General features: G+C 41.1%; 1 protein-coding gene across 1 annotated transcript; it reads right to left on the reverse strand.

Moving 5' to 3' along the window:
• Window positions 1-6440: 6440 nt before the first annotated feature.
• On the reverse strand, window positions 6441-14235 carry MPV17L (MPV17 mitochondrial inner membrane protein like). Its single transcript, XM_029957941.1, is given in 6 exon segments — window positions 6441-10603; window positions 10770-10799; window positions 12033-12103; window positions 13856-13954; window positions 13957-14108; window positions 14110-14235. Coding segments are annotated over 6 exon segments (609 nt in total). The 5' UTR covers window positions 14178-14235; the 3' UTR covers window positions 6441-10414.
• Between the last annotated feature and the right edge of the window lie 791 nt (window positions 14236-15026).

Genomic DNA, 15026 nt, shown 5'->3' on the forward strand with positions numbered 1-15026 from the left:
ATCCAAGTGCATTATTTAGAAGATGGAGGAATGATCCTAGAAAAGGCTAAATATTTTAAGCTCTGTTTTTGTTAGTATGGGCCAAAAACACCCACTAGCTAGAAACTTGGATGAACAGAGTTTGCTTATGTAAAGCAAAGAATGTATAAGGTGATTTATTGTAATTAGGAAGTTATCACCTGCCCACTTCAAAAAGTCACAAAATCCAGTAAGGGCCCAGTTCTGCAGACTGCTACACATAAGAGCAGGTATGTGGAAGCTGTCCTGCTTTTCTTTTGCACAAAAGTTTTTGCCAGACTAGGGCCTCAGTATGTATCAATTATTTTGTTAATGTTGTAAGATTAGCATTTTTTGTGACTGTGACTCTGGAGCATTGTTACTGCTGCATTTGCAAGTGGAATTAAATTTCTCCTCTACTGGTGAGGTCCTTCAGTGCACCTCAGCAAAATAAATGCATTCCTTTACTCACAAAGGCTGGTTTTCTTCTGCTGAAAGCACTGTTAAGGAAGAAAATATAAAAATTCAGGTCTCTTCTCACTGCTCTCCCATAAGATTATGCCTGGTAGAAAAACAGAGGTGCACTTTGCTCTTGCAGTAATTTCCCCTGACGGTTTTAGTTCCCATTTCTCACTAAGCCCTGCCACCAGGAGCTATAGCTGGGCAGCAGCAGTTGGCAAATCCACTCTCCTGCCTCTTGCTCTTTGGCCTCCATCAGACATCAGGGATGGCCCGTGGCAGACGAGACACTCTGTGTAACAACAGACACACTTTACTCAGCCAACGTCCCTGTGGCAGCATGGCTTGTAAATCTGCTGGGGAACAACAGCCTTTGCTTTCCTGGAGCTTCTCAAGCATCTTAGATCTCTCAGCTTGAAGTTCTCAGAGCTCTCTTACCTTCGAGGGCACATCTAGTGTATCAAAAGCATTTTCTAAAGGTGCTAAGTGGGTCTGGGTTGGGCTGCAAGTGAAGATAAAAGTCAGGGTTGTTGTTCTTAATCACACAGGCTAATCTTTCAAGACCAAAAATAACAGTATTTTAAAATTCTGCCCAAGTTTTTAATTGATTTATCATTATAATCAAACCTTGCAACTTAGCTGATGAAACAAAATGAAATCAAGTGGATTATGCACAGTTATTCCACTTTGTAGGCATAAATGCCCAGATCCATATCTAGAAGGAACAGAAGGGGCACTGTGCTCATGTAAGTTCATAGTTTGCATAGCACAGGTTGTGGGACTTTCATAAATTTGTCCTGTAATATTTTGTTAAACACAAAGTCTTATTTCAGAACATTTCTGTACTGGAGGAGTTGCCATAATCCCATAATTCAAGCTATCACCAAAAAAAAAAATCAAGTCTGTATCATTCTAAGTATATATCTTAAATATTTATATTTTCATTATTCCTAAAAGATCAGTATTAGACAAGAGTAAAACTAATTTGCTTTTCAAAGAGCCATAATTAAACATGATCTAATTAAAAAGAGTGGGATAACTAAAAGTTACAGGAAGATCCTTGATACAGAAAATAATTTCTTTCTGCAAGCTTCCACCCTCAATTTAGTGCCAGCATGAAAGAGTTCTCAGAAGCCTGGGCTCTGCCACTCTGCACTTGAAAGAGAATCTGCTGTACCACAACTGCAGAATGAGGGCCTGGGCACATAAGCCAATGCATGTTCTTATTATATTGCTCCCTTTTTTGTGAATCCTAGCTCATGTTCAATTACTGCCCTTTTTATACTTATTTATTTGGAATTACAGCCTATCCATATATCAATCGTTTCTTTAAAAATATAAATTTTAGGATAAAGTAATTTCATAAGCAATTCACAATAGTTGCAGTAAAGTACCTGGGGTGTTGGTCCTTTTCCACAGCTACCCTACATCTCTATCAGGTTAGAAAAGTGCATCTGTAGCCTAAAAGCAGAGAGCATTGCAGGCAAGCAGGGCATTCTAATGAGCTTGTTATAAGGCAAATGAGATGCCTTGAATTTAATGTCATGAGTCTGAGGTCTGACAGTGATACAAATGTTTGAGTGTTCATAAGTATTTCCACCCAAACACCTGTTAAATGTCATCTTATTGTGATCTTTTAATTTTAAAAATGTTTCCATGTGAAATATTGTGTGCATGTAGTGCTGTTTTCTACATGTCATCAACCATTTCATCAAACATGCACATAGAAAAAATTGGCTGCATATTGAACTTACTGCATCTACAAAGCTGAATTTCTAATAGAGCTATGGAAGCAAAAGACAAACATTTAATGGCATATTTTAGGGAACAGTGTGCCACTAGTTATGTGTGAGATATGACATGGTTCACACGGTCTGGGTCGAACTATACTGAGGTACTGAGATACTTTGTGTCCTAGAAACTTTTTCTAGGGGAATTTTCTTGTGTGCAATAAATGTTAACTGGCAGCACTGGAGCTACAGTATCTGGCCACCTATCTCTTATCCAAATTTGGAGATGTATCCTTGTGAAGCTGAGTCTGATCCAGCAAATATTTAGATAACTCCAAGGAGGAGGAGTACTTAATCACTTTTCTCTCTCAAATCAAGATAGAGCCTTGCAGGACGGAGCTCCTGAGACACAGTCTGGGCTGGACACAGCTTCTTAAACATTTGGTCAGTTTAAAACACAGTTCAGGTAAAATTGAACTGATAAATCAATGGCTTATGCTCAGCTGTGCCAAGTTTTTAAGTGTCTGTGTTTGACAATTTCTGTGCCTGAACTGAGCCTATTTGCAAACGTTCCTGAGAGGTGAGTAATAGAGACCACGAAAGCTGGCACAGTACTTTCCACTTATTTAGATTTATCTCAGCTATTTTCAGTATAGAAGGCCAGAAAACACAGCACAAATTCAGGAGGTGCAGTAGCAGAAGAGACAGGGCATAAATGTCTGGTAAAAAGAGTGGAAACAACGTGTACACTCCAGTAGCTGTAGTTGTGACCATAACATAGATTTCAGATACATACTTCTCTAAACTCTTCTCCTTCCCATTTTATTTTTGTCTTAGTAAACTCTTTCTACATTCACTGTCCCTTAAAGGTACAAATTTTACAGAAAAGGTTGTTATAGCATCCGTCAGACACATTACTAATACCATGGGAGTGAAGTTGCCCGTGTAAGAGTTTTATTTTTGGCATTTGTAGCCAAGTCGAGTGGTATGACTGGACTGACTGTTGTGCAGGTGAGTCACTGTGCAGGTGGCTTTTGCATCAGTGATGGGTGGCCATAGCTACATAGAAAAATAGATGTTTGAGTTCAGTACATTTAGATGTTGAAATAAATTGGTCTGGGCCATTTTAGGAGACTTGCAAACACAGCAGACAATAAGTAATATTTCAGTGTGTATGTGGGCGTGTCCATTTTGAAATAATAAACATACTGTGTAGATTTTGCTAACACAGCAGCATACACCCCCAAGCACAGCTCTCTCAGGGCCTGAGCCTGTCCTCATTTCCCTTACTCCAGAATGTAAAGGTGACTTTCTGTAAGTTTCCATTTTACCTACACAAGTTTGCGTCTCTCACAAAGAGCTCAAAACTGCTTACAAGCTGTGAGCCACACAAAACCACTGTGTCAGTGTCTGCTGATGCTTGTTCCTGGGCAGTGTCCATGCTCCACTCCCTCTGAATCCCAACAGGCATGTGGACCATTTCACCACCTCCTCACTGGAACTGGAAGCTATAATGTCACACCCCTGAATTCTTTATGACTCGAATTTCTCTCTATATTTGTACCTGTGTTCTAATGCTTTTTCAATTTTTGCCCCAAAACAGTAAGCAAAACACTGTATAGGTAATTGCCATAATGTATCAGGTGTAATTATGAACACATAATAATTCATTACTGTATGATGGCCATTCTGAACTCGATATTGAACTAATGCAAAATCCTTCAGTGTCACTGGCTTGTCATGGCTACTCAGCTGCAGTTAACAGTCTTGTTATATTTTGGATGTAAAAGTATGTGATGCATGAAATGGAAGCAGCTGAACATCCTCAGTAGATAAGTAAAGGTGGTTTTTACTTCACAGAGAGGTGTAAGCAATGGTAAGATAACAATACTACAGGGGACCAGTCTTTCAGAGGTAGATTTCTCCAGGCCAGCCTAGAACAGGGGAAAGCAAACTAGAGGTGGAAAAAGAAATCATCAAAAGATTGTATTTTCTTTCCTGAATATTTATGCAACGAGAGGAAAGCTGCTTTCCTGACAAATCAAAGAAATAATAATGTGAGGGTTTATTCTTATGTATGCACACACTAAGTGCACATCTCACTTACAGTGAGATATTTACTTACATGCTGATTCCTGGGTAGAATGTTGTAACTTATTATACCCTGTTAAAGGACACACAATTCAGAATAAAGCTGACACTTCCTCCACAGATAAAGGATCTCACGTGGTGCAGAACTTTGTGTGCATGGTTTGTGAGTCCATATGGGCCAAACCCTGTGTTTCTCACAGCCATCTGAGTGCTGATGCCTTTTACTTCTGTTGTAACTGGATAAAGTGCAGTAACAGAACTGGGGAACAGTTCTCATTCCCATTCAGCTCCCATTGTCCCTATATCTCTGGTGACTGAACTACCTACTAGGCTATATATCCATGCACCTCTTGGTGTCTCTTTGATTTTATTGGTCTTGATAGTATAAAATGGAAAAAGGTGACTGCATCAATATTCCATATTTAAGGTCTTCTGACAGAGGGAGCATTTGCACAAGTGTCCCACATGATATCACTTACAAAACCCACAGTGTGTGCACAGACTCTGCCCTGCTGTCACTTTTACCCTGTTGTTTTACAGCCCCACTTCACAAACAGGCTTCCCCTGCACACAGCGAACAAACCCACCCATTATTCAGTTTCTGAAGTTCTCTCAGGTACCCCCTGCTACAGCAGAGCTGTCCTTGACAGTGTCTGTTCAGCTCATACTTCACACCTCATTAGGCTCCTCCGGTCCTGAGGCTTCTGTCAGCACAAAATGTGTAATTGATACTAGTGTTGCACAGAGGGGAATGATATAATTTCCTATATCCTTTGCACTGAAGTCTGTTTTTCTGTATGGATAGAAGGTGCAAGACTTTTGGCCACTACCACATTAAGTAATAAACTGCAAAAAAAAAAAGGGGAGGCAGTGCTGGTTAGGGTGGATGATGTTGAAAAATGTATGCAACACATTATCTGCATTCTGTGTTCTTGTTTAAAATGGATTACAGTAACTTTGATCATGGTGGACTGGCAATTGCATGTGAATTCTCAGTGCAACTTCGAAGTGAAGAGAGCACATACTGTCCTTGGCTGTTTGAGCACAGAAATATTAAGCAGAAATAGAAAAAATATTATCTGAGACATATGTGAAACAGTCACTGGGATTAATAGTGTTACTGTCTACATTTAGAATTAGAAATTGCACAGCAAAAAAGGGTTCACAAACGAGCTTGAAGAATGATTTAGCATAGGGCTAACAGAGTTAAAGCTATTATAGTTTTTCCAAGGAATAAATAAAACCTTTGTTTACCACTATATGCATACAGAAGGCTTTGCCTGCTAAGCCTTTAAATCTTGTCAGAAAGGGAGTAACATCTTATTAGAATGTTAAGGCTAAATTGATTTAGATATATAATGAAATTTCATAAAAATACATAAATAATTTCATAGAGATGCAGAAGATCCTCTGTTACTTGAAGTCCTTGGATATGTTTCTAAAAGATGGCATGAGACTTGACATCACTGGTTTGATTCAGGAAGAACTCTTTGCTTTGCATTATGCAAAGATTTAGACTGAATGATCTTTTTTCTCCCTGTTGGCCATGAAGTCTATGAAACAGAATTTTTCCACTTGAAATGTTTCCATAAAGCTTCCTCCTCATTCTAAATATAAAAGAAGTTGCAGCAGGGAATGGAGGTGGTGTCTTTCTTCCAGTTGTGGAATACATTACTTCCTTCAGCCTCAAATCTTCTGAACCATTTCCTTCCCAAGAGTATCCCACACAAACTACACCGAGTGAAGTCCCTCAGTAAGGACCCCATTGCTAACCTCTGTCCTCTTTAAAAGTTTTTTACATCTTTTTCCTACCTGAATTCAACAGTTCCTTCTGCAAATATATTAATCATCCAAACATATAATTACATCATGATTTTACCTCTTTTTAATAAAAGAGAAATTAAGTCCACCAGCTTCAGCATAAGGCTTTGAAGACGGGAGTTCTATTCTAAATTTGCTCAGAAGTGGCAGATGACAATGTATGTAACTAACCTTTAAAGGGACTGAATATTCCCAACTTATTTTATACTCTGCTGCTGTGTTAGGGCCTATGACTTTGAATTGAGCTTTTTGCTGCATGTAGTTCATGAAGATCCCACAAAAACTTTATATAAGATCTGGCTTGTATCTGTTTATACACATACTAGTTAAAGACAGACAGAGCCAAAGAAGAGCATTTAATGTTTATTAAGCCTTTGCAAAAACACAGACAATTTCAGTCAACTTGAAATTCATTACTTTAGTAAAATTCAAGTATTTCTTGCACATCTCACTGGATTGGCAGTAGCAGTAGAGGCAGCAGCACGAGCAGGAAGCATTGGCACTTACAGCAGAGAACTGGAAGGCTGAGGCTGCATAGATTTCAAAGGTTGTGCTATACAGAGAACTTAACACATCAGATATGGTAACAAACTGCAGGCAGTTTCACCTTTGCTGCAGTATGTAACTGGTTATTTTATGCTGTTACTGGGTGGTCGCTTCTGGTGTGAAAAAGACAGAGGCCTTCTGGTGAATTTTCCAAGCCTAGAAGGATGTATTTTACATACTAGTAAGCACAGAAGGTTCATTTGCATAAAAGATTTGCAGTAGAAAAATACATTTTGAAATTCTCATTTTATCAAATCCAGACTCTACATCTCCACAGCCATCCAGAATTACATGAAGCTGGGACTGAGCCTGATATAAAAGTCTTCTCATCCCATTTGCTCTTACAGAGGATCCACAACATAAAAATATTACGTGACTGCAGGCCTGTAGGTACTGGCAGTGTGTTCCCTCCTTCCTGAGCACCCATGTGATGTATAATTCTGTTCATCCTCCTGGTTATGGGAATCTGCATGTTCAGCTGGCAGTAAGATCAGTGCAATTCCTTGAAATAGTCATAAAGCCTGTATAACTGTTTTTGAAAGGGTGGCAGAGAGACATTAGGACAAGTCTCACCCATCTTCCCCCCCTCAAGAAATTACTGAATTACTAGAAGAAAACAGAAGTTTACATATGTATCAAATAGGGTTGGACTAGATGACCTGGCCTGGGCATCCACAGGTCCTTTCCAACCTCAGCCATTCTGTTATTCTGTGAAATTAATCTTCTAAACCAAAAAAGTGCCAAGAAATAATGAAACCTCTAACAACCAAGGGATTAGGCCCTCAGACTAAACTGACAGGAAGAAAATCTTTAGAAGGTGCATTAATTTATGCACACTGAGAATTTGGCCCAACACAGCTTCACTGTTTTGCATTATATGGGTCTGAAAAGTTTGTAAGACCAATCAGTGCTCATAATTAAAAGAAAAAAAAAAACAATTTTTTTTAATGTGAAAAGGGACTTGGGTTACTTGACTGTCAACAAGAGAAATGGAGGAAATGAAAGGATTTTGCAGGATCTAAATTCTCCTGAAATATAAGAGCCACAGGCTTCCATTACATGAAAGGAGTGTACTTCAAGTATATGGAGAGAAATCCTGAAGCCCACAGCCAGAGAAACTTGAAGACAAAGCAGGATTTAGCTCAAATTCCCAAGCAAAAAGCTGGCAGCACAAAAGCAAACAGCAATAAAGCACAGCTTGCATAAGCTCTTAAGCCATTTAAAATAAAAGATGGATCTTCCATTCATTAGTTCTGATGAAAAAGACATCAGAATTATACAGATCATGAGAACAGTTATAAAATCTTGATTCACCTGGAGATTAGGTTTTACCAGTTATACCCACAAAGCAGGATTTTTTGCTCTTAGTTTCAGAAGAACATCACACACTCCTTACAGCAAATCAACACCATTTCACTCTCCTTGTAATGTCATTATTTTCCAGTTCCCTTCTCCAAGTGAATTCTGTTAAACACTTAAGGCACCAGCAGAAATGAAAATAAATAGCATCCATTTTAAAAAAATTAAATACTTAATTAGCACACCTTAACCGAAACTTTTAACTCTTAGTGAATAGAACAGACTCCAAAATACTAGTCTGACCCTAAAAATACCAACAGAAAAAAACCTACTACTGAAATTGCTTCTTTATACTGAGGACTTTATATGCACAAGAACAATTTAACAGCTATAGTTGTCTGAAACATCTGTTCACTCATTTTTTAAATAGACAGACAAAATGCTGTTAGCTCCTCTGTGGATTCCTGCTCCTACTGGGATGTCCAGCATGAGGACTGCTCAATTCACACCATGGGATTCATGCAGCAACACCCAGCAGGGGAATCCAACTCACCAAATGTAAGCATCTACCCTGAAGCTACTGACACAGCAGCCAGTTGTCAGAGCCTCTGTGTTACAGACATAGACCCTTGAAGTGCCCAATTCCTTGTACAGAGCTCAACCTGATCAGCCAAATAGAAATGTCCAGACTACAGGTGTCAAAAGTCAAGTAAAATTAATTCCACCTTAAGCTTGCAGGCAGGTGTGCTCTTCCACATCTGCCTGTGCAGCTGAAGATGGAATTGCTGTGACTTTTCTATCCTGAGAGGTCCTCCACTTGTCTGCCAGCAAAACAGAGTGCAGAAGCAGCCCCCTGCCATCTGCCCTTCTCCCACTGCTGCAGTCCTGTAGTCAAGGCCATATGGGTACTTGGCATCACTCTTGACCACAGGGTTATGCTAAACAAGTTGATTTTACTGAAATAGATGAGGCAGTGCTTGCATGATCCCTTTCCCTGTCTCAGCTAAGCAGCACTGGGCTCCTACAGTGACAAATAATTGTTAGAAATATATTAAGTAGTACAGTTGCTGGCCAAAGGAATGTATATTTATAGCCTAAGCAGGCTTTGGGACACTGCTTAGACAAGCCTGAGGAATTGAAACCTTCCTCCAACTGGTTTATCATTATTGTAACAGAGGGTTGAGTCCTCTCTTTACAATCAAATGCATTAAATCAGATACTGTTTCAAGCTTACAATTTAGTAACTTCAAGGCATAAAATCCCACCCTAATATACCAAGGGCCCCTTTACTGGCCTGATTTCAGCTTCCTGCAATCACAGAAATTTGCACAGTTCCTGTTCTGAGATACATATGCACATTGAAAAAATACCCGTATCCAGATCTGATCCTCAAGCTGACAAAGCAGATCTATAATTAATTTTCACCTTCTCCTAGTCTTCTATGTATGGTTACCCAGGGTCTTTTATGAGTAGGAATGTTTAAAAGCCATTTAAGGAAGAAATGAAAGTTCCTTATATAAAGCTGGATTGTTTTGAGATGAATTCTGGCATTCATGTTACCTTCCTTCCCGTGCTCTTTCTCTTCAAAATCTTAATTATATCTTCAGTATAATGAAACAGTTGAGAAGAGTGGAGGAGTCAAGACTCCCACATACTTCTATACTCCTATACTTTCAAAACTTCTATACTTTGACCCTTGGGGGGCAAAGGAAGCAGTTGTTGGCACACAGAACAAAAGCTCTCTGCAGGGCTTAGTCAGGTTCCATCCTGTAGGAGCTGCTCATGACTGATGCTTCCCCCAAGGGTCAATATGCAGCATCCAGCCCAAAAGTTAGTTATCTCTGACCAAAGTTAGTTACCTTTATTCTCACAGTTAAGATAAAACATGTAGAAATATAGTTCAGGTTTGTACATTCTATGAAATAATTCATTTGTTATATAAATATTCATGTAGAATAAAACAAGTCGACCCCATAGAAAAGTGGGCCCTACAAACACAGCACTTTCATCTTCAATCAATAAAACAGATTCAATGCCACTTTTTAGATATGAAATCCATTAAATTTTGTTCTGCAAAAGCAACCTTGCATTGATAACAATTGTCAAGTCCGACAACTGATGATTTAATGTTCTATTCCCATTTTTCTAGCAATTACAAGTTGCTTGAAAATTAAATTACAGTTAATATTTCTCCCCAGTGAGGCAGTCTGACATTATGTGCAAATGCTTACACTGCCCTGCAAGTCAGTTGTTCCCAGATGAGATGGGATGACAGCGTGAAAATAATTAAATGTCAATATACAACTGGCCTCTTTTATGAAAAATAAACAGGCACAAAGACAAACTGTTCCACTGCTTATACTAACCACCAAATGTTGAGATAACTGTTTATTTTAAACACAGCAGTAAGGCTGCACTGTGATTTACCGACTTCCATAAACCCAGTTCAGCAATTTAGAATGTGTTCAGAATTAAAGTTCTTTTTTCTCTGATGGTTCTTCATCTGCATTGACCTTCTCTCCTTGGAGCCACATAAATGCTGACTTTGCTGTGCCATCTCCACTCTGTTGGGAAAAGCAAATGAAGGAAGCCCAGACAAAGCCACAGAGCCCAGTGTAAGCTGTTCTCAGGTGAACAGGGATCAAAATGAAGTTTGAGAGCTGTGTTGGAAGGAGAGAGAGCTCAGTTAGTGCCCCAGGCATCGTCAGGTCCTGCACCTACACACCCCACAACTCCACTGACTTCTCCTGGGGTCAGATACACTGTGGCTGTGAGGGACTGGCTTTTATGGGAAAGAAAGGCCACCGAGTCACCTTGAGAACTCACCTGCACAAAAGGCCAGTACATCAGTCCTGTCTGAAATGAAAATGAATAATTTGTTATTCTTATGGATTTCAACTGCAACGACTCATTTTTTCTTACCACATTTAGTGATGACTGACACGTATTTGAGGAAAGTTAATAAAAGCTGTTTAATTGCAAATGAAGTTGCTTAACTTGAGGTTGCCATATTAAATTTCTAATCATCTTCATGAGCCTCTATGCTGTGAGTTTTTCAAACACATTATTCTAACTCATTTTAAATACAAAACTCTAAGCACAGTTAAGTCTTCACAGTCAGCTGACACCAGACACAATATGCACATTTACCAGATGGGTGAACAAATGTTTAAATGTGTGAACATTTGTTTCAGCCATTAATGAAAAATACCACTGAACACTATTTATTTCACACTTGCAATGCTCCTTCTACTTACTCATACATGTAAGGCATATTTAGAAAAATCAATGGATAATTTACTCACAGAACATCAGGTCAATAGAAACCTTATGTTTTGATAGGATATAGTGGGCATTGCTTTTAGAATCATCCTCCAGAGGAATAAAAATAATCCTTTTCTATCCTACCTATATAGTTCCAGAATATGAAGATAAGTTCACATTGCATCACATTTTCTCCTTCTATTACATTATTTTGTGCTGATCTCTCAATTAATTCCTCTTGCATCTGAGAAATCTTTAACATTCTTAGCTTGCTCAGCTCTGAGGTAGCACAGATAATTTTTTCTTGTGTATGCAGAAATGCAAATCAAAGCCAGCTGCTTATAACAAAGTCTTCTTAAAACAAGGGGTTGTGCTTCTGAAAGTGAGAAGATTGTCACTGAAAAGTACAGGCTAAAAATGATTCCTAAAGATGTCTCTATAACTAATGATTTAACAGGTGTGCATGTAAGCATTGTCAATACTCTTCCTAACTAAACACTGGTGTGGGGGTTCTTCTTAAGACAAAAGGTAGTACAACCTGAATCGGTGTTGTATTGCAGGGCTGTCATTCAAACAGAGCTGGGTGCAAGGGTTATGTATATAAACACTGGACATTGTTTAAATGGCATCATTTCACCCATCTGGCAGCAGTGCCTGCTCCAGACTGCCCTTACTTCACATGACTGCTGGTACTTAAACTTTCTACACATAATCAAATAGTGGAGTGAGAGAAAGGAGGAAAAAACAGTGTTGGAGGAAGGAATATTTTAAATATTTTATCCATTTTTTTCCTTAGCTGTGAGATAAGCAAATTACTTGCCTCACCTTATATGTATTCCAAAATTTCTTTTTACAGTCTGAAAAGATGTCCTCTTTCCTCTGAAGGATGCTCATACCTAGTGGCAAAATATTTACAACAATCAGAAATAATGCAAAAATGAAATGTTCATTTTTTTTCAATGACACACTAAACCCTCCTCAGAATATATTACAATAGCTTTGAAAGAAAAGCTTGTACCATTACAAAGAAAAACATTCTGGTTACCTGATAGTGCTACCTTATAACTCCTACCTATTGACTTGACTGTCAGCACTGACAGCACAGATCAGCTGGGATATACTGTAGCATATCTGTTCCTCTGCCACATCATGCACCAGTGACATGGTGGGGGAACAGAGAGAATGAAAGTACCTTTCACACTCATGAGAGAGAGAATAAGGCATTGTGCACATTGTTGAATTGCCAGAAGAGGCTCAGACCCTGGAAGGAGTTCAGGTGCCACAGACCAGCTGAAGTCAGCGGAAAAGGGTGCCTAATTTTTTTTGTTTAATTTTGACCACTCTGGTTGATCCAAACTCCTCTTGGTTCTAGGAAAGCACAAACTCACAACAGGCTCCCATCATTACACCCAGGACCAACAGAAAAGCAAAATGACTTGAAATGACATAGTAGATACATACAAACAGAAATAAATCAAAGGAGTGGATTCCCATCACATGAAATACTGTTTAAAGGGTTTATTATTTTGAACTCTTTAACTGATACTTCATACGAAGGGAATCTTCAGATATCAAATTAAGACTAAATCCTTCTAAAGGGTGTACCAGCTCTTCAAAGACCACCCACCTCAACTGGAAGTCGTGACCTATATTCAGAAAAGGTATTAGACAACATGCTTTCAACAAGTCAGTCCAAAATCAAAAGCTACACATTTGTGCATAAGCAGAGACCCAAAGCTGCTTAGTCCAACTGAGGGATCCCTTTAGGTATTTGCATGCCATGGGGTTATCAGTATCTCTCAATGGATCCGTTATTTTACTGCCACCCAAGTTAGGGATTTTTATCATCTTTTTTGTGGTACTTCAGATCCTTCTGGCCCTTGGGCAATTCTCTGCTCAGGTTCTGACACAGACAGATAAGATTTTGAGAGTAAGGACCTGGCGTTTGACTTCTTTCTTTGCTTCATTTCTCTTCACTCACAAACTGAATGATTTCCCTGATGGGGCCATAGAGTGCAGATCTCCCAATACCAGACAAAATAAGGGCCTGTCTTACTCTTCTTCCACATGAAGTCAAATGAGAGCATTTAATTACACTAGTCTCACCTCTTTTCTTATTCCCTCATGTTTATTTTTGAAATTGATACTAGTCTTTTTTAAAGCCTCTTCTTACTTGTTAGCTTTTGAGATTATCCATCAGTAGCATGCTGTATTTCTATATACTCTCACAGCAGAAGCTGGTACAGTTTATTTGCTGAACTATAGTATTTCCTGACATTTACAGTTGTGTTTTGGAAATGAATTGGAGATGTTTTGGAAATAATGTCGAGAACATAGCAGAGCAGAGCAATTCAAGCAGGCATGGGTCGTACAATTGTCGTTAGTTAAAAGCTACAGGCCCAACCGAGCCCATGGCAGGACTCCCCTTCGGCCCAGCACCGCCTCATCTAAAGCTCTGAAGTGCCGCGGGCGGCTCAGCATCCTCGGGTCCCCAACCGCGTCCCCAGCTCCGAGCGCATCCATCCCCGCCCAGGGACCGCGCACCCCGCACCGGCCTCCTGGGGCCGCGGGAGGGGGTACCCAACCACGCCGTCCTACCGGGGCAAAGCCCCTCGCCAGGACGATCCGCGGGGTTCTGCGATGGACACCCCGCACGGCCGCACTCACCGTGTAGAAGCGAGCACGGCGACGGGCGTCCAGGAGCTGGTCGCAGAGCACCTTGCCGAGCACGGCGGGCGGGCGGCGGCGGGCAGCGCCCGCTCCAGCGCCCGCAGCCACACGTAGCTGAAGTTGCCGTGGAAGGCGAGGGCCACCAGCGCCACTCGCCGCGTCTGCGCCCAGTCGGGCGGGTGTCCCCCCCGCCGCCGCAGCAGCTGCTGCGCCGCGTCCCCCGCCGCAACAGCCCCCGTAGAGCAGCACGTTGCAGAGCCAGGGGAAGCGCCGCACCCCGCGGAGCAGCGCCCCGGCCATCGCCCGCCGCCTCTTCCGCCCTTTTCTTCTTCCTCTCCTCCTCCTCCTCCTCCTCCTTCTCCTCCTTCACGGGCCCGCCTGCCGCCGCTCCGGCCCCGCCGCCGCCCTCGCCATCCCCGCGGCGCTCCCCGCTCAGGGATCCTCCCCTAACAGGGAGGGCCGGCTCCCGAAGGCCACGCCGGGCTCCCGTGGGTGATCACCCGCTGGTCACTGGTTCGTGGGCTTGTTTCTGAAGTGACCATACAGTCACTCCCGAGATGTAGGTTACTGTGTTTCCTGGGCTTTGGTCGAAGTAGCACCATGGAGTCACTGTGCAGTATTGCTGCAACTCACAGAATCGATTAGGTTGGTAAACACCTCTGAGATCATCGAGTCCAACCTTTGACCCAACACCACCTTGTCTACTAGACCATGGGACTAAGTGCCACATCCAGTCTCTTCCTAAATACCTCCAGGGATGGTTACTCCACCACCTCCCTGGGCAGCCCATTCCAATGTCTGATCACTCTCTCTGTAAAGAACTTCTTCCAAAAGTCCAACCTAAACCTTTCCTGGTGCAGCTTAAGACTGTGCTCTCTTGTCCTACTGGTGTTTGCTGGGAGAAGAGATCGATACCCACCTCACTACAACCTCCCACTGACAGACAAGTGTAAACTAGGCACTGTTTGTTTATTTTTTAATTATCTCCTTGCTGCTTGGTTACATGAGTAGGTTATGGCTTTTTTTCAATTTTTCTGGTGTCTTTGCACTTTGGTTTCTGCTACCCTGCTGAGCAGGGCCCATACACACCTGCCGAGCAGCAGCAGCTGGCAGGTGTGCTCCTCCACAGTGGGGTTCCTCCACTTTGCC

The sequence above is a fragment of the Manacus vitellinus genome, unplaced genomic scaffold (genome assembly GCF_001715985.3).
Source record: "Manacus vitellinus isolate BGI_N305 unplaced genomic scaffold, ASM171598v3 scaffold_12_pilon, whole genome shotgun sequence".
NCBI lineage: Eukaryota > Metazoa > Chordata > Aves > Passeriformes > Pipridae > Manacus > Manacus vitellinus.